The sequence below is a fragment of the Chiloscyllium plagiosum genome, unplaced genomic scaffold, assembly GCF_037043375.1.
Source record: "Chiloscyllium plagiosum isolate Xiang-an unplaced genomic scaffold, Cpla_swu_hap1 HiC_scaffold_23, whole genome shotgun sequence".
NCBI lineage: Eukaryota > Metazoa > Chordata > Chondrichthyes > Orectolobiformes > Hemiscylliidae > Chiloscyllium > Chiloscyllium plagiosum.
The window spans coordinates 26,803,096-26,822,523 of NW_028270161.1; the positions used below are offsets into that span (position 1 = coordinate 26,803,096).

A 19,428-nucleotide genomic window follows, 5' to 3' on the forward strand; every position below is an offset into this window, starting at 1 on the left:
CGGAAGACTGGAGGTTGGCTAATGTATTGCTACTGTTTAAGAAGGGTGGTAAGGACAAGCCAGGGAACTATAGATCAGTGAGCCTGACATCGGTGATGGGCAAGTTGTTGGCGGGAATCCTGATGGACAGGATGTACATGTATTTGGAAAGGCAAGGACTGATTAGGGATAGTCAACATGGTTTTGTGCATGGGAAATCATGTCTCACAAACTTGATGGAGCTTTATGAGGAAGTAACATAGAGGATTGATGAGGGCAGAGCGGTAGATGTGATCTATATGGACTTCAGTAAGGTGTTCAAAAGGTTCCCCATGGGAGACTGATTAGCAAGGTTAGATCTCACGGAATACAGGGAGAACTAGCCATTTGGATACAGAACTGGCTCAAAGGTTGAAGACAGAGGGTGGTGGTGGAGGGTTGTTTTTCAGACTGGAGGCCTGTGACCAGTGGAGTGCCACAAGGATCGGTGCTGGGCCCTCTACTTTTTGTCATTTATATAAATGACTTGGATGCGAGCATAAGAGTTACAGTTAGTAAGTTTGCAGATGACACCAAAATTGGAGGTGTAGTGGACAGTGAAGAGGGTTACCTCAGATTACAACAGGATGTTGACCAGATGGGCCAATGGGCTGAGAAGTGACACATGGAGTTTAATTCAGATAAATGCGAGGTGCTGCATTTTGGGAAAGCAAATCTCAGCAGGTCTTATACACTTAATGGTAAGGTCCTAGGGAGTGTTGCTGAACAAAGAGACCTTTGAGTGCAGGTTCATAGCTCCTTGAAAGTGGAGTTGCAGGTAGATAGGATAGTGAAGAAGGCGTTTGATATATTTTCCTTTATTGGTAGAGTATTGAGTACAGGAGTTGGGAGGTCATGTTACGGTTGTATAGGCCATTAGTTAGGTCACTGTTGGAATATTGCGTGCAATTCTGGTCTCCTTCCTATCGGAAAGATGTTGTAAAACTTGAAAGGGTTCAGAAAAGATTTAAAAGGATGTTGCCAGGGTTGGAGGATTTGAGCTATAGGGAGAGGCTGAACAGGCTGGGGCTGTTTTCCCTGGAGCGTCGGAGGCTGAGGGGTGACCATATGGAGGTTTACAAAATTATGAGGGGTATGGATAGGGAAAATTGGCAAAGTCCTTTCCCTGGGGTTGGGGAGTACAGAACTAGAGGGCATAGGAGTAGAGTGAAAGGGTAAAGATATAAAAGAGATCTACGAGGCAACATTTTCTCTTAGAGAGTGATACGTGTATGGAATGAGCTGCCAGACGAAGTGGTGGAGACTGGTACAATTGCAACATTTAAGAGGCATTTGGATGGGTATATGAATTGGAAGGGTTTGGAAAGATATGGGCCGGGTGCTGGCAGGTGGGACTAGATTGGGTTGGGATATTTGGTCAGCATGGACGGGTTGGACTGAAGGGTCTGTTTCCATTATGTACATCTCTATGACTCTATGGTTCTATGTTCTGAGGAAGAGTCCCTGGACCCGAAATATTAACTCTGATTTCTCTTCACAGATGCTGCCAGACTTGCTGAGCTTTTCCAGCAACTTCTGCTTTTATTGCATTTAAAGCTACTGCTCTACTTGGTACTTAGGTGTGGCAGGAGCCTCCTAGAGGACAATAAAAATACTTTAGGGATATCATTACATCATTCTGAAGAGGTAAAATATCCAAGCTGATTCATGGAAGTCATTGGCATTACTGACTAAAATAGAAAAGGTTCAAATGGGATAGCACTAAAGCCATTAAGGGGAATGAACGGAGGTAGTCAAGGAGCCAGAGATCCCAAACCTCCCAACAATTGATCTATCTATCCTTCCAAATGCCACCTACCCCATATGTGACAGAGTCTGCAGAATGGACTTGCCAGCTACCTCAGAATCCCTTGAATCTGGGGTGGAAGCAAATCATCCTTAATCCTAATGCACTGCCTATATAGGAGATGAGAACTCAATCAAAAGGAGAATTACATCAAACTCTGGTTTATCACTCCATAGCCATGGTGCACATCATCAACAAAAATTTTAGACACTCGTCAAATATATTTAAAACTGATCAATTTTGACATTTCTAAAGATTTTCTTCTTTCTTAAAGTAAACCTTCTAAGACTAACTGTGCTTTAACCAAGACTGTCCTATTTCGCAGTCTATCAGTCCTGCCTTTTCATTCATTTTCCTGGGCCCATGTCCTTCCTTTTCTAGAATAAAGCAAAGAACTGCAGATGTTGGAAGTCTGAAACGAAAACATAAATTCCCTGATAAACTCAGCAAGTCTGGCTGCATGTGTAGTGACCCTTTGTCATGGATTGGAAACTTTAACAGATTTTTTTCTCCACTGATTCTGCCAGACCTGTTAAGTTTCTCCAAACCATTCTGCCTTTCTAATACATTTCTAACTGTTTTCCCCAATTCTGAATGAAAGATAATTGATATGAAACGTTTGCTCTGTTTCCCCTCGCCACAGATGCTACCTGGTCTACCGAGATCTCCCAGTATTTTCTGTTTTCGTTTTTTTATAATGAATATGGGTACTTCCACCTACAAACTACAAGTCCCAGTGTGCTGCATGGTCGCACACTTGCGCAGTGGCATTTTGCGCAGTGCGGTGAAAGTTCATGGAAGAAGGTTTTGGCGCGTGAGGAGCTGGTTGACTAGCTGTGGCACGGTCGGTATTAACGGTTACGGTCAGTGAGTGCCAGACCCGGTATCTGGGTCTAAAAAGAGTGCCAATCGATTTCAAACACATTGGAGTTGTAGAGGGTTGTGCTGATTTTGAACTGAGACGTGCTTTTCTTTAAAAAAAATAACAACACACTAAGAAGATTTGGTGCAAGTGAAGAAAATAGCAAGTAAAGCCAAGTTAGCGGCCGTTTTAGGTGAGTGGCATTTTTATTGACTGTCCGTGTTATCTGTTACACTGTTTAAAGCTTATGATACATTTAACAAAAAGTTTTAATATCTTAAATGGATTTAGTAAGATGGATTCGCAAGAAATTTCAGATTTTAGACAAAATGCTTTTAGATTGAGCGACTTCCCCCTCCTCCATATGATTTTCTTACAAGTATTTTTATCTTCACTACAACTTTCGTGCTGACATTTCAAGAGAACGAGGGCCATTAATTTACTCTGGAGGAATTTCAATTTGTTTATTTTATCTTGCTTGCCTGTTTTTAAAATTTCCTTGTGTATTTCTCTATCCTCCACCCTATTACAAACCTTCGCCTGTTATTATGTTTTCCACCCTAACCACACATTCTGTTCCTGACCTCTTTTTGATTTGCTCAAAACTTCTTACACTTTTCCTTTTACTCATTGGAGACAGATCTGAGATGTTCGCTTGTTTATGGTCTGTCAGGCCCGTTGTATTTCCAGCATTTCCTCTTATTTCAAAGTTCTGCCATCTGCAGTATTTGTTTTATTTAGGATAGATAATTTGTCCAACTATCAGTGAATTGCGTTCGATCCTAGGCTGTAGGCATTCCTGCTTTTAACTGCATCACTTTGTGCTTTTTGAGATATTAAACCTTCCACCTCATCTTTCAGATGCAGCTCTTGATCTTTTTGACTTTTGTTTTACTGAGTCTGATTCTATGAGGGAACACCTGAGGATATTTTATAATGTTTACAGATGTTACATCAATGCAAATTGTTGTTGTAGCAATGAAGTTGAGAATAATAAGTTGAGAACAGATCTGAAAAAAGTCTAGAAATTGAATGTGCCACATAAGACTTGATTCATCGAAAGTCTTGGATGTTTTTATTGATATTTCTTGTCAACCTGTTCGGAGATGTCATTATACATTTCTGGAACAGATGAGACTTGAACCTAGGCCTCATGACTCTGCACCTCAAGGGCCTTTTAGACTTTTATATATTTGCAGGTTGCAGACCCTAATGTCCTGACGGTATCATGGCTCAAGAAAGATATTAATGTTATGCCTCTCTTCCTGTCTTTAAGGTATAACATTACTGTACCATATGTTTATGGTTGAAATTTGCAGTCAGTTATTTTCCCTTCAACCTCATTACTCAAAAATGGAAGCCTTCCATTATGAAGGTTTAAGTGTCCTATTTGTGCTAGGCCTGTTTCCTTTGATATTACACCTTAGAAATTATTTTAAGTGCAAATTGTGTAGATAAACAAAGTATCACACTGTTCAAGGCATCAATTGCTTAAATTGATATATATACAAAATAGTGAAAATGATCTTTTGATATATGATTAATTTAATTAGATCTTATTTAATGATCTAAAGAACATTGTTCCTACAGTTTTTGAAGATGTCTGAACTTGATCATGGCAAATATCCAGAAGACAGAATCCTTTCACTGAAAGAGAAATTGATTTGTAGGGATCTTCAGATTTTATCTCTGCAATCAATACTGGGAGAGGTAATGTGTATTTTAAATAAACTGGCTGAATTTTTGATAGCATATATTTAGACCAAAGTTCCTAAATGGACTTTTGCTTTTCATGTCTGAGGGATTGACATGTTATGGGATTGTGTTCACTTAACGACCTGAAACAGTGAGTGGCGAAAATAGTCTCTTTATTCAGCAATCACAGCACAAGTTTGAGGTGGCAATAGAATGCTGAAATACACTTCTTACAAGAGCCCCTTTATACAGTACACAGTTCTTACTTATATTACAATCTCATACCTTTTTTTACACAAAGGTTTGAAAGGCTTATGTCCTTGGGAGATACGAGATGGGTTAAAATGCTGGCTGCTACTTATGATGTGATGTCTGTCTGGTCGTCTTGGATAATTAGGAGCTTTTGTCTTTTAAATTAGTAAATGTTAGTAAAAATACCAGGCCTATATGCTCTACATAAGGTAGAAATCGTAATAAAAGAATGAAGGATATTAAACTGATTACTGTAGCTGCGTGGTGAGATTTATTTACTGTTTGCTGTTCGGAGTTTCATTCATTCACCCAATTTCATGCAAGTGCTGTTTTGCTAGTTTCTTAAAGGGTTGTGGCCCATTTAAAAGGCGTTTAAGAGGTACTTAATCTATACAGGTCCAGGAGATGGTTGGTAAGAGCTGATTAATATTATAATGTTTTATGGACACTTGATGGGGATGGTATTTTTCTGTATGCTGATAAGGTGTGGAAATGCAGTAATGGATTTAAAAGCATTGTCATTAAATTTGGATACTATAGAATTGATTCACAATCATTCCACCTATTGGTATTTGTATACTTTGTTTTAAGAAATGCATACCTCTGTATGTTTTAATAATTGTGAAAATATTTCACTTGACCTTCCAGCCTCACCATTATAGTTATCCATCTGTTTTTGTGTATGGACATACCGCCACAGGGAAAACTTATGTGACAGAAACATTGCTGAAGACATTGAAGGTAAGATGAAATGAGAGCTCCAATTGCCAAACAACCTTATTACTTATTAAGGTTCCCATGTTTCTATACGTAAATTATAGATTTGCCACTGATACTGATAACAGTACAGGCAAAGCTCATCATCTGACAAGGTGCAAGAATGTGCCACAAAGCCTATTTAAAACTATATTAAAATAAGGGGCATGCTTGGCATTTGAGTTCCTGAGGTGAAAAATAACATTTATTGTCATCTAAGAATGTGAAATGATGATGAACCCTGCGAAATAAGGTAATATATTTAAATGTGAGTGAAACTGGTCTGTTTTCAAAGGTATAAGTTTGATTGGCATTCACTTATTTTGTATTTAAAATGTTTGACACCTCACATTTATAACATTTGTATTTTAATGTGGAGCTTGATGCTCGTATCATTTTTGACAATTTAAAGGTTGCAGTTTCTTGCAGTTCTCATCGTCATAATGTTAGGTTCTTTTCCCGAGGTTTCACACATGAGATGCAATTTGTACACACCAACTTCTGCAAACAGTTGAAGTTTATTACAGCCTTTACAAGTTAGGTGACCCCTTTGAAACTCTTTGCAGGTGTGCAAAGTCGAGTCAAATGAGCCGAAACAAAGGAATCACATCCCCTTTATACAGGTCAATTGGTGCTGCTTACAGGTACTCTTCCCCGCCCCACCCATAACAACATGTTACCCAGGAACAATGGTAGGATGAGGTCATCCTCGGAGATAATGAAAATGCCCTAATCCTGGGGAATCGTTATGTAAAATGGTTTCCTGACTCCATGATTCCCCAAGACAATGTAGGTGTGATATATCCTAGCTTTGAGGCGGCCCTGCAAACGAGTTCTGGCTCTGCCATTTCCCCAAACAATGTAGGTGTGGTAGAACATGCAACATTACAGTGCAGTACAGGCCCTTCGGCCCTCGATGTTGCGCCGCCCTGTCATACTAATCTGAAGCCCATCCCACCTGCACTATTCCATGTACGTCCATATGTCTGTCCAATGACGACTCAAATGCACTTAAACTTGGCAAATCTACTACCATTGCAGGCAAAGCATTCCATACCCTTACTACTCTGAGTAAAGAAACTACTTCTGACATCTGTCTTATACCTATCTCCCCTCACTTTAAAGTTGTGTCCCCTCATGTTTGCTGTCCCCATACTTGGAAAAAGGCTCTCCCTGTCCACCCCATCTAACCCTCTGATTATCTTGTATGTCTCTATTACGTCACCTCTCAACCTTCTTCTCTCTAACGAGAACAGCCTCAAGGCCCTCAGCCTTTCCTCGTAAGACATTCCTTCCATAACAGGTAACATCCTAGTAAATCTCCTCTGTACCCTTTCCAAAGCTTCCACATCCTTCTTATAATGAGGTGAGCAGCACTGTACACAATACTCCAAGTGTGGCCGTACCAGAGCTTTGTACAGCTGTAGCATAACCTCCTGGTTCCGGAACTCAATCCCTCTATTAATAAAGGCCAAGACACTGTATGCCTTCTTAACAACCCTGTCAATCTGGGTGGCAACTTTCAGGGCTCTGTGTACATGGACACCACGATCTCTTTGCTCATCTGTATTTCCAAGAATCTTACCATTAGCCCAGTACTTTGCATTCCGATTACTCCGTCCAAAGTGTATCACCTCACATTTGTCCACATTAAACTGCTTCATTATGGGGGGATGATCACACAGGCAAATTTGATTGGCTGGGGGATGGCTATGAAAGTGTTTCTGTATGTAAGGGAGTGAATGAGAGTTTAATTTGTCCAAATGAAGTCATAGAGATGTACAGCATAGAAACAGACCCTTCGGTCCAACTTGTCCATGCCGACCAAATATCCCAACACAATCTAGTCCCACCTGCCAACGCCCGGCCCATATCCCTTAAAACCTTCCTATTTATATACCCATCCAAATGCCTCAAATGTTGCAATTGTACCAGCCTCCTCCACATCCTCTGGCAGCTCATTCCATGCACGTACCACCCTCTGCGTGAAAAAGTTGCCCCTTACGTCTCTTTTATATCTTTCCCCTCTCACCCTAAACCTATGCCCTCTAGTTCTGGACTCCCCGAACCCAGGGAAAAGACTTTGTCTATTTATCCTATCCATGCCCCTCATAATTTTGTAAACCTCTATAAGGTCACCCCTCAGCCTCCGACGCTCCAGGGAAAACAGCCCTAGCCTGTTCAGCCTCTCCCTGTAGCTCAGATCCTCCAACCCTGGCAACATCCTTGTAAATCTTTTCTGAACCCTTTCAAGTTTCACAACCTCTTTCTGATAGGAAGCAGACCAGAATTGCACACAATATTCCAACAGTGGCCTAACCAATGTCCTGTACAGCCACAACATGACCTCCCAACTCCTGTATTCAATACTTTGACCAATAAAGGAAAGCATACTAAACGCCTTCTTCACTATCCCATCTACATGCGACTCCACTTTCAAGGAGCTATGAACCTGCACTCCAAGGTCTCTTTGTTCAGCAACACTCCCTAGGACCCTACCATTAAGTGTATAAGTCCTGCTAAGATTTGCTTTCCCAAAATGCAGCACCTTGCATTTATCTGAATTAAACTCCATCTGGCACTTCTCAGCCTACTGGCCCATCTGGTCCAGATCCTGTTGTAATCTGAGGTAAACCTCTTCGCTGTCCACTACACCTCTTCCAATTTTGGTGTCATCTGTGAATTATAACGGATAGTCATCCGGATTCTTGCATTTCCAGAATGTTCAGCTTCTTGGAGAAAGACAATATAGTTTAACCTTTTAACATTACATTAATGTCCAGAGAGATAGTACAATTTAATCTTTTAACATTACATTCCATCCTCTTATCATTCCATGATAACTCCCTTAGTTGGGCGCTGAGAAGGGCCTTAGCAGTTTATTCATAAGGATCCTGCAGCCAATGTTTCAGCAAGTCATTGAGACACAGTATGCAATGAGTAAGACAGCAAATATTACTAGTCTGTGGAGTAAATAGGATCCCCGAACAGCTACCCTAGCTGGTCTTCTACATTCTGAGGGCCCTGTCTGAAATCATCTGATTGGTACTGAATGGTGTGTTATGTTCTATGATTCATCTGTAATGTGGGTAATGCATTTATTTCCCACAATTGTACAGACACCTCCTTGTTCGGCCAATAAATAGTCAACGGCATATCGAGTCTGTTGTGCATAGAGCCTTAATTCTGCCAATTCACGATTAACTGATTCTTTAGTCCGAGGAACAGACAGACGTTTCTGTGGCCAGCAGTGAAAAATCAGAATGGTGTGTTGCTTCCCTGGTGCCAGGATCAAGGATGTCTCAGTTAGGGTACAGAATGTTCTCACGGGGGAGAGGGGCCAGCAAGAAGTCATTGTCCACATTGGAACCAACGACATTGGAAGGGAAAAGGTTGAGATTCTGATGGGAGATTACAGGGAGTTAGGCAGAAATTTAAAAAGGAGGTCCTCGAGAGTAATAATATCTGAATTACTCCCGGTGCTATGAGCTGGTGAGGGCAGGAATAGGAGGATCGAGCAGATGAATGCATGGCTGAGGAGCTGGTGTATGGGAGAAAGATTCACATTTTTGGATCATTGGAAACTCTTTTGGGTTAGAAGTGACCTGTACAAGAAGGACGCATTGTACCTAAATTGGAAGGGGACTAATATACTGGCAGGGAAATTTGCAAGAGCTGCTCGGAAGGATTTTAGTAAGGTGGGGTGGGGTGAGACCCAGAGAGATCAATCTGAGACTGGAACAGTTCAGAACTGAAGCGAGTCAAACAGTCAGGGCAGGCAGGGACAAGATAGGACTAATAAATTAAACTGCATTTATTTCAATGCAAGGGGCCTAACAGAGAAGGAAGATGAACTCAGAGCATGGTTAGGAACATGGGACTGGGGTATCATAGCAATTGCAGAAACGTGGCTCAGGGATGGGCAAGACTGGCAGCTTAATATTCCAGGATACAAATGCTACAGGAAGGATAGAAAGGGAGGCTAGAGAGGAGGGGGAGTGGTGTTTTTGATAAGGGATAGCATTACGGCTGTGCTGAGGGAGGATATTCCTGGAAATAGATCCAGGGAAGTTATTTGGGTGGAACTGAGAAATAAGAAAGGGATGATAACCTTATTGGGATTGTATTATAGACGCCCTAGTAGTCAGAGGGAAATTGAGAAACAAACTTGTAAGGAGATGTCAGCTATCTGTAAGAAAAATAGGTGGTTATGATAGGGGATTTTAACTTTCCAAACAATGACTGGGACTGCCATAGTGTTAAGGGTTTCGATGGAGAGGAATTTGTCAAGTGTGTACAAAACAATTTTCTGATTCAGTGTGTGGATGTACCTACCAGAGAAGGTGCAAAACTTGATCTACTCTTGGGGAAAAAAGGCAGGGCAGGTGACTGAGGTGTCAGTTGGGGAGCATTTTGGGGCCAGCGACCATAATTCTATTAGATTTAAAATAATGATGGAAAAGGATAGAACAGATTTAAAAGTTGAAGTTCTAAATTGGAGAAAGGCCAAGTTTGACAGTATTAGGCAAGAACGCTTCATCTTCCACCTCGGAACACTTCAACCCCAGGGTATTAATGTGGACTTCAACAGTTTCCTCGTTTCCCCTTCCCCCACCTCACCCTAGTTCCAAACTTCCAGCTCAGCACTGTCCCCATGACTTGTCCTACCTGCCTATCTTCTTTTCCACCTATCCACTCCACCCTCCTCCCTGACCTATTACCTTCATCCCCTCCCCCACTCACCTATTGTACTCCATGCTACTTTCTCCCCAACCCCACCTTCCTCTAGCTTATCTCTCCACGCTTCAGGCTCTCTGCCTTTATTCCCGATGAAGGGCTTTTGCCCGAAACGTCGATTTTGCTGCTCCTCGGATGCTGCCTGAACTGCTGTGCTCTTCCAGCACCACTAATCCAAAATTGGGTTTCCAGCATCTGCAGTCATTGTTTTTACCTAGTTGATTTCAACCCTACTGCGAATCCTCTTGCAAGGATGCCTGCCTTGAAGAAGTTTTCCTCCTGTCTCTCCAAGAATCTCAGGGAGTCCCTCTCCCACTGCAACTCCCAGGTCATTTCCTCTGCCCTGAAGCTCTTCAACCATGTCCTGAAACAAACTCGCTACCACAGCCACATTTGCTTCCTCAGTGCCTGCCTCCGTAACCAATTCATCCCGCACGAACTCCGCACCACCTTTAAACCAGCAGAGTTTGGACTCGAACAGGACAAACAGTACAGACTACGGATTCAATAAACACCAGCGACAGTTCTCTTCAAGATCCTCCGCTCCACGCTTGCAGCAATGTGCCGGCACCTAACCTCTCTACAGTCAGCCCTGCCTCAGCTGAGGGCCACACTCTCTCAGAATTGCAAAGGACCCACTCTGTACTACATCCTCAGGATAATTCATACACTCAACAAACAGTATTTCAACTCCATCTCAAACATCAAAAACTGTAAGTACAACAAACTTTTATCTACCCACCTCCATAACCAGTGCTCCTCAAACATTCCAGAAGATTCCCCCGGCCTCTGTAACTACTTGGACTCCATTAGCTATTCGGCTGGTGCAGCTGCCACCCCCACGCTGATTGCCACCCCCTCACTTCCGCCCCCATTATAGCCACTCCCACAACCACTTCCGCCCCTCGCAATTCCTCATACATCACACGTGGCATCACTTCCGTCCCTCTCATCATCCCTGATTTCACACGCTCAGTGTCTTCCGCCACCCCTACTGCCGTGTCTGCCACCACTCTTGCCCCCACCAACGCCACTCACCTGCATTCTGCTGACACGCCCCCCCACATATTCCACTGTCACCATTCCCGGCCCCCAGAACCCTGAGGGGAGCACCACCCCTGCTCATGACTCCACCCCCATTCTCCCCACCATCACACCCACTCAAGTTACTGGCTCTGCCCCCACTCCCAGCTCCACACCCACACCAGATCCCAGCTCCCAGCCCTGCCGAGTTTTCACCATCCCTCCATACCTTCCCTTTACTGAGGACGAACGATCAGTCCTCAGCAAAGGACAAACCTCTTCCCCCTCCGTCCACGCATAATGAATTTAATACACGCCGTGACGTCGAACACTTCTTCCTCCACCTCTGAGCTTACTTTCACAATCAGGACTCCCGCCCACCTTCCGAGGACCCCTTCGCCCATCTCCAACACACTGCATCCACCTGGACACCCCGCGCTGGCCTATTACCCACCCTCGACCTCTTCATTTCCAACTGCCGCCGGGACATTAACCGCCTCAACCTGTCTACCTCCCTCCCCCACTCCAACCTCTGACCCTCACAACGCGCAGCCCTCCAATCCCTCTGCTCTAATCCCAACCTCACCATTAAGCCAGCGGATAAAGGGGGCGCAGTGGTAGTCTGGCGCACTGACCTCTATACCGCTGAAACCAAACGCCAACTCGAGGACACCTCTTCCTACCGCCCCCTCGACCATGACCCCACCCCCCATCACCAAACCACCATCTCCCATACAGAATCTCATCACCTCAGTAGATCTCCCACTCATAGTCCGGGAATCCCGCACTGCCCGGTTCTACCTCCTTCCCAAGATCCACAAGCCTGACCACCCTGGCCGACCCATTGTCTCAGCATGCTCCTGCCCCACTGAACTCATCTCTACCTACCTCGACACTGTCCTATCCCCTCTAGTCCAGGAACTCCCCACATACGTTCGAGACACCACCCACGCCCTCCACCTCCTCCAAGACTTCCGTTTCCCTGGCCCCCAATGCCTCATCTTCACCATGGATATCCAATCTCTCTACACCTCCATCCGCCATGACCAGGGCCTCCAAGCCCTCTGTTTTTTCCTCTCCCGACATCCCCAACAGTACCCTTCCACCGACACTCTCATTCGTTTGGCCGAACTGGTCCTCACCCTTAACAATTTCTCCTTCGCATCCTCCCACTTCCTCCAGACCAAAGGGGTAGCCATGGGCACACGTATGGGCCCCAGCTATGCCTGTCTCTTTGTTGGCTACATAGAGCAGTCGATCTTCCGTAATTATACCGGCACCACTCCCCACCTCTTCCTCTGCTACATTGATGACTGCATTGGCGCCACCTCATGCTCTCGCGAAGAGGTTGAGCAATTCATCAACTTCACCACATTCCACCCTGACCTTAAATTTACCTGGACCATCTCTGACACCTCCCTCCCCTTCCTGGACCTCTCCATCTCCATTATTGGCGACCGACTTGACACTGATATTTTTTACAAACCCACTGACTCCCACAGCTACCTGGATTACACCTCTTCCCACCCAAACCTCTTGCAAAAATGCTATCCCGTATTCCCAATTCCTCCACCTCCGCCGTATCTGCTCCCAGGAGGACCAGTTCCACCACAGAACACACCAGATGGCCTCCTTCTTTAGAGACCACAATTTCCCTTCCCATGTGGTTAAAGATGCCTTCAACGCATCTTGTCCACATCCCGCACCTCCGCCCTCAGACCCCACCCCTCGAACCGTAACAGGGACAGAACGCCCCAGGTGCTCACCTTCCACCCTCCCAACCTTCGCATAAACCAAATCATCCGCTGACATTTCCGCCACCTCCAAAAAGACCCCACCACCAGGGATATATATCCCTCCCCACCCATTTCCGCCTTCCGCAAAAACCGTTCCCTCCGTGACTACCTGGTCAGGTCCATGACCCCCTACAACCCACCCTCCCATCTTGGCACCTTCCGCTGCCACTGAAGGAACTGCAAAACCTGCGCCCACACCTCCACCCTCACCTCCATCCAAGGCCCTAAAGGAGCCTTTCACATCCATTAAAGTTTTACCTGCACATCCACTATTGCATCCGTTGCTCCCGATGCGGTTTCCTCTACATTGGGGAGACTGGGCGCCTCCTAGTAGAGCACTTTAGGGAACATCTCCAGGACACCCGCACCAATCAACCACACCACCCTGTGGCCCAACATTTCAACTCCCCCTCCCACTCTGCCGAGGACATGGAGGTCCTGGGCCTCCTTCGCCGCTCACTCACCACCAGACGCCTGGAGGAAGAACGCCTCATCTTCCGCCTCGGAATACTTCAACCCCAAGGCATCAATGTGTGGACTTCAACAATTTCCTCATTTCCCCTTCCCCCACCTCAAACTAGTTCCAAACTTCCAGCTCAGCACTGTCCCCATGACTTGTCCTACCTGCCTATCTTCTTTTCCACCTATCCACTCCACCCTCCTCCCTGACCTATCACCTTCATCTCCTCCCCCACTCACCTATTGTACTCTATGCTACTTTCTCCCTACTCCCACCCTCCTCTAGCTTATCTCTCCACGCTTCAGGCTCTCTGCCTTTATTCCTGATGACTGGCTTTTGCCCGAAACATCGATTTTGCTGCTCCTCGGATGCTGCCTGAACTGCTGTCTCTTCCAGCACCACTAATCCAGAATCTGGTTTCCAGCATCTGCAGTCATTGTTTTTACCAAGAACTTTTGAAAGCTGATTGGGGGCAGATGTTCGCAGGTAAAGGGATGACTGGAAAATGGGATGCCTTCAGAAATGAGATAACGAGAATCGAGAGAAAGTGTATTCCTGTCAGGGTGAAAGGAAAGGCTGGTAGGTATAGGAATGCTGGATTACTAAAGAAATTGAGGGTTTGGTTTAGAAAAAGAAGGAAGCATATGTAAGGTATAGACAGACAGGATAAATCGAGTGAATCCTTAGAGTATAAAGGAAGTAGGAATATACTTAAAAGGGAAACCAGAAGGGCAAAAAGGGGACCTGAGCTAGCTTTGGCAAATAGAATTAAGGAGAATCCAAAGAGGTTTTACAAATACATTAAGGACAATACGGTAACTAGGGAGAGAATCAGCAAGGCGGTCTTTGTGTGGAGCCACAGAAAATGGGGGCGATACTAAATTAGTATTTTGCATCAGTATTTACTATGGAAAAGGATATGGAAGATATAGACTGTAGGGAAATAGATGGTGACATCTTGCAAAATGTCCATAATACAGAGGAGGAAGTGCTTGATGTCTTGAAACGGTTAAAGCTGGAAAAATTCCCAGGACCTGATCAGATGTAACCTAGAATTTTGTGGAAAGCTAGAGAAGTGATTGCTGGGCCTCTTGCTGAGATATTTGTATCATGTATAGTCACAGGTGAGGTGCCGGACGACTGGAGGTTGGCTAATGTGGTGCCATTGTTTAAGAAGTGTGCTAAAGACAAGCCAGGGAACTATAGACCAGTGAGCCTGATGTCGGTGGTGGGCAAGTTTTTGGAGGGAATCCTGAGGGACAGGATGTACATGTATTTGGAGAGGCAAGGACTGATTCGGGATAGTCAACATGGCTTTGTGCATGGGAAATCATGTCTCACAAACTTGATTGAGTTTTTTGAAGAAGTAACAAGGAAGATTGATGAGGGCAGAGCGGTAAATGTGATTTATATAGACTTCAGTAAGGCGTTCGACAAGGTTCCCCATGGGAGACTGATCAGCAAGGATAGATCTCTCAATACGGGGAGAACTAGCCATTTGGATACAGAACTGGCTCAAAGGTAGAAACCAGAGTGTGGTGGTGGAGGGTTGTTTTTCAGACTGGAGGCCTGTGACCAATGGAGTGTCACAAGGATCGGTGCTGGGTCCTCTACTTTTTGTCATTTACATAAATGATTTGGATGCGAGCATAAGAGGTACAGTTAGTAAGTTTGCAGATGACACCAAGATTGGAGGTGTAGTGGACAGCGAAGAGGGTTACCTCCGATTACAACAGGATCTTGGTGAGATGGGCCAGTGGACTGAGAAGTGGCAGATGGAGTTTAATTCAGCTAAATGCGATAGGGAGAGGCTGAACAGGCTGTGGCTGTTTTCCCTGGAGCGTTGGAGGCTGAGGGGTGACCTTCTAGAGGTTTACAAAGTTATGAGGGGCATGGATAGGATAAATAGACAATGTCTTTTCCCTGGGATTGGGGAGTCCAGAACTAGAGGGCATAGGTTTAGGGTGAGAGGGGAAAGATATAAAAGGGACCTACAAGGCAACTTTTTCACGCAGAGTGTGGTACATGTTTGGAATGAGCTGCCAGAGGAAGTGGAGGAGGCTGGCACAATTGCAACATTTAAGAGGCATTTGGATGGGTATATGAATAGGAAGGGTTTGGAGGGATATGGGCCGGGTGCTGGCAGATGGGACTAGATTGGGTTGGGATATTTTTTTTTTAGATTAGATTAGATTACTTACAGTGTGGAAACAGGCCCTTCGGCCCAACAAGTCCACACCGACCCGCCGAAGCGTAACCCACCCATTCCCGTACATTTACCCCTTACCTAACACTACGGGCAATTTAGCATGGCCAATTCGCCCTAACCTGCACATCTTTGGACTGTGGGAGGAAACCGGAGCACCCGGAGGAAACCCACGCAGACACGGGGAGAATGTGCAAACTCCCACACAGACAGTCGCCTGAGTCGGGAATTGAACCCGGGTCTCTGGCGCTGTGAGGCAGCAGTGCTAACCACTGTGCCACCGTGCCGCCCACCGTGGTCGGCATGGGCGAGTTGGACCGAAGGGTCTGTTTCCATGCTGTACATCTCTGACTCTATGACTCTATAACTGCATTTAGTCCCCTTATGGTACTGTTTCCGAGAATGGTCAACCCACAAATGAGGTAATTTCTGTTCTTTGCTATGATCATCCCTGCTGATCCTCCTAGGGACAGCGCCTCCAGGAACCCATAGCCCAGAGTGGATCCCAGAGTTACTGGGTCCCTCCAATCTGCACAGGATCTTTCCCTACAGCTCGGGCTACTATCCTGCAGCGGGTAGGGGCCACCTGTGGACACAGGACAGTGAGTGATCTTACTGTCCCGATAGTGAGTAGGATAGGAACAGTCGGGGTGGCCGTTGTGAAGGCCCTGTTGAGAAGGAACACAAACCCTTTGTTGGCCCGGTAGCACTTAATTGCTTTGTTGCTGTTATCCGCGAACTATGTACTACCGTTCTATCCTGGCTGGAGTTTGCCCTGATCCGATCAGCTGGTAATCAGAAAAAGGGTATGACCAAAAGGCCGAGCTGACATGGGTATCGTTGCAATGCCTGCAAATGAACTGCCGAACTGCAGTAACATTTAAGCACTTTTGCTAGTCACAGATGCAGATGAACATTCCATGGCTGACCTGACAATGCCTGTGGGTACACTGTTTCGTAGAACATAAAACATAAAAAAAACACAGCACAGAATAGGCCCTTCAACCCACAATATTGTGCCAAGGATTAATCCTAATCTAAAATAAAATAACCTAACCAACGCACCTCTCAATTCACTGCTGTCCATGTGCATGTCTAGCAGTTTCTTAAATGTCCCTAATGACTCTGCTTCCAGCACCACCGCTGGCAACGCATTCCATTCATTCACATCTCTGCATAAATGACCTACCTCTTGTGTCTCCTCTATACCTTCCTCCTAACACTTAAAACTATGACCCCTTGTGGCAGTCAATCCTGCCCTGGGGCAAAGTCTGTGGCTATCGATTCTTTGCCTCTCATTACTTTGTACACCTTGATCAGGTCACCTCTCTTCCTCCTTTTCTCCAGAGAGAAAGGTCTGAGCTTAGTCAACCTCTCTTTGTAAGACAAGCCCTCCAGCCCAGGCAGCATCCTGGTCAACCTTCTTTGCACCCTCTTTAAAGCCTCTGCATCTTTCCTATAATAGGGCGACCAGAACTGGACACAATATTCCAAGTGTGGTATCACCAGGGTTTTGTAGAGCTACAGCAAAACCTTGCAGCTCTTAAACTCAATCGCTCTGTTAATGAAAGCCAAAACACCATATACTCTCTTAACAATCCTATCCACTTGGGTGGCAACCTTGAGGGATCTATGCATCTGAACAACAAGATCCTGCTGTTCCACCACACTGCCAAGAATCCTGTCTTTAATCCTGTATTCAGCATTCAAGTTCGACCTTCCAATATGTATCACTTCATATTTATCCAGGTTGAACTCCATCTGCCATTTCTCAGCCCAGCTCTGCATCCCGTCAATGTCACGCTGCAGCCTGCAACAGCCTTTGATACTATCAACGGCATCTCCAACCTTTGTGTCAAATTTAGTAATCCACCCCTCAACCTCCTCGTCCAAGTCATCTGTCAAAACTACAAAGAGCAGAAGCCCAAGAACAGCCCTGCAGGGCACCACTCACCACTGACCACCAAGCAGAATACTTTCCATAGACAACCACTCTCTGCCTTCTGTGAGCCAAACAATTCTGAATCCAGAGAGCTAAATCTCTCTGTACTCAAATCTCCTGACTTTATTAATGAGCCTACCATGGGGAACCTTATCAAATGCCTTGCTGAAGTCCACTGCCCGGCCTTCATCGACCTGTCTCATCATCTCCTCAAAGAACTCAATAAGATTTGTGAGGCATGACCTGCCCCTCTCAAAGCCATGCTGACTGCTTTTAATCACGCTATGCTTTTCCAAACAGTCATAAATCCTTTCCCTCAGAATGCTTTCCAAAACCTTGCTGACCACAGATGGCAGGGATTTCATTATTCTCCTTGAAAAGAGGAACAAAATTCACATCTCTCCGATCATCTGGTATGATGTCCATGGAGAGTGAGGAAGCAAATATGTTCGTCAGCGGCTTGGCAACCTTCTTTCTTGCTTCCTGGAGAACCTAGGATAAATCTGATCTGGCCTTGGGAAAATATCAATCTTAATGTTTGCCAAAATTTGCAGCACATCAACATCCTCAATATCGATCTGTTCAAGCCTGCTTCCTGTCTCCTCAAAGTTCTCTTTCACAACAAGGTCCTTTTCCTTTGTGAATACCAAAGCCAAAACTCATTTTGGGCTTCACTTATCTGTGCAGGCTCCACGCACAAATTCCCTACACTAACCCTGACTGGCCCTACCTTCTCCCTGATCGTTCTCTTATTCCACACGTACGAGAAAAATGCGTTTGGTTTCTCCCTAATCCTTCTTGCCAAGCCTTTTTCATGCCCCCTCCTTGCTCTCCTCAGTCTACTTTTGAGCTCCTTTCGAGTAAGCCTGTAATCCTCTAAAACTGTGCTAGATCTTGCTTCTTCCACTTTACGTAAGCTGCCTTCTTCCTTTTGACGCGAAGCTCCTCTGTTCTCATCATCCAAGGCTCCTTAATCTTACACCTTCTTGCCTGTCTCAGAGGAACAAATTTTTGCATCACTCACAATAACTGTTCCTTAAACAGTTTCCACATGTCTGTTGTGCTCTTTCTGTGGAACAATTGCTCCCAATCTGTACTTCCCAACTCCTGTCTGATAGTGTTATAATTTCCTTTTCCCTAATTAAATATCTTGCCATGGTAACTGCTCCCTTCCCTTTTCAAGGCTATGGTAAATGCAGTTGTGGTCACTGTCACCAAAGTGTTCTCCCACCGTGAGATCTGACACATGTACTGGCTCGGCGTCACGGTGGCTCAGTGGTTAGCACTGCTGCCTCACAGCACCAGGGTCCCAGGTTCGATTCCAGCCTCGGGAGACTGTCTGTGTGGAGTTTGCACATTCTCCCCGTGTCTGCGTGGGTTTCCTCCGGGCGCTCCGGTTTCCTCCCACAGTCCAAAGATGTGCAGGTTAGGTGAATTGGCCTGTAGTGTTAGGTGCATTAGTCAGGGGTAAATGTAGGGGAATGGGTCTGGGTGGGTTGCTCTTTGGAGGGTCGGTGTGGACTTGTTGGGCTGAAAGGTCTGATCCACACTGTAGGGAATCTAATCTAATCTAATCATTGCCGAGCATCAAATCCAAAATGGCGCCACTCCTCGTCGGCCTATCTACATACTGAGTAAAGAAACCATCCTGAACACACCTGACAAAAATGGCTCCATCCAAACCATCTGCACGAAGGAGGTTCCTGTCAATAGTGGGAAAGTTGAAGTCACTCATAACTACAACCCTGCTACATCTGCATTTTTCCAAAACCTGCCAGCCTATGAGTCCTTCAATCTCCCTACTGCTATTAGGGGTTCTGTAGCAAACCTACAATGAGGTGGCTGCTCCATTGCTGTTCCTAACCTCCTGACTT

The 19,428-nt window shown here is 45.2% G+C and overlaps 1 protein-coding gene across 3 annotated transcripts in view; it reads left to right on the top strand.

Moving 5' to 3' along the window:
- Window positions 1-2,673: 2,673 nt before the first annotated feature.
- Window positions 2,674-19,428, top strand: part of orc5 (origin recognition complex, subunit 5) — a 118,748-nt gene continuing 101,993 nt past the window's right edge. For all 3 annotated transcript variants that reach the window (XR_006315099.2, XM_043713853.2, XM_043713854.2), the window contains exons 1-3: window positions 2,674-2,880; window positions 4,278-4,397; window positions 5,283-5,375. Coding sequence is in view for 2 of the 3 variants with exons in the window: in XM_043713853.2 (XP_043569788.1) it covers window positions 4,287-4,397; window positions 5,283-5,375 (204 nt within the window). In the remaining variant the exon portion in view is untranslated. The remainder of the gene's footprint in view (window positions 2,881-4,277; window positions 4,398-5,282; window positions 5,376-19,428) is intronic.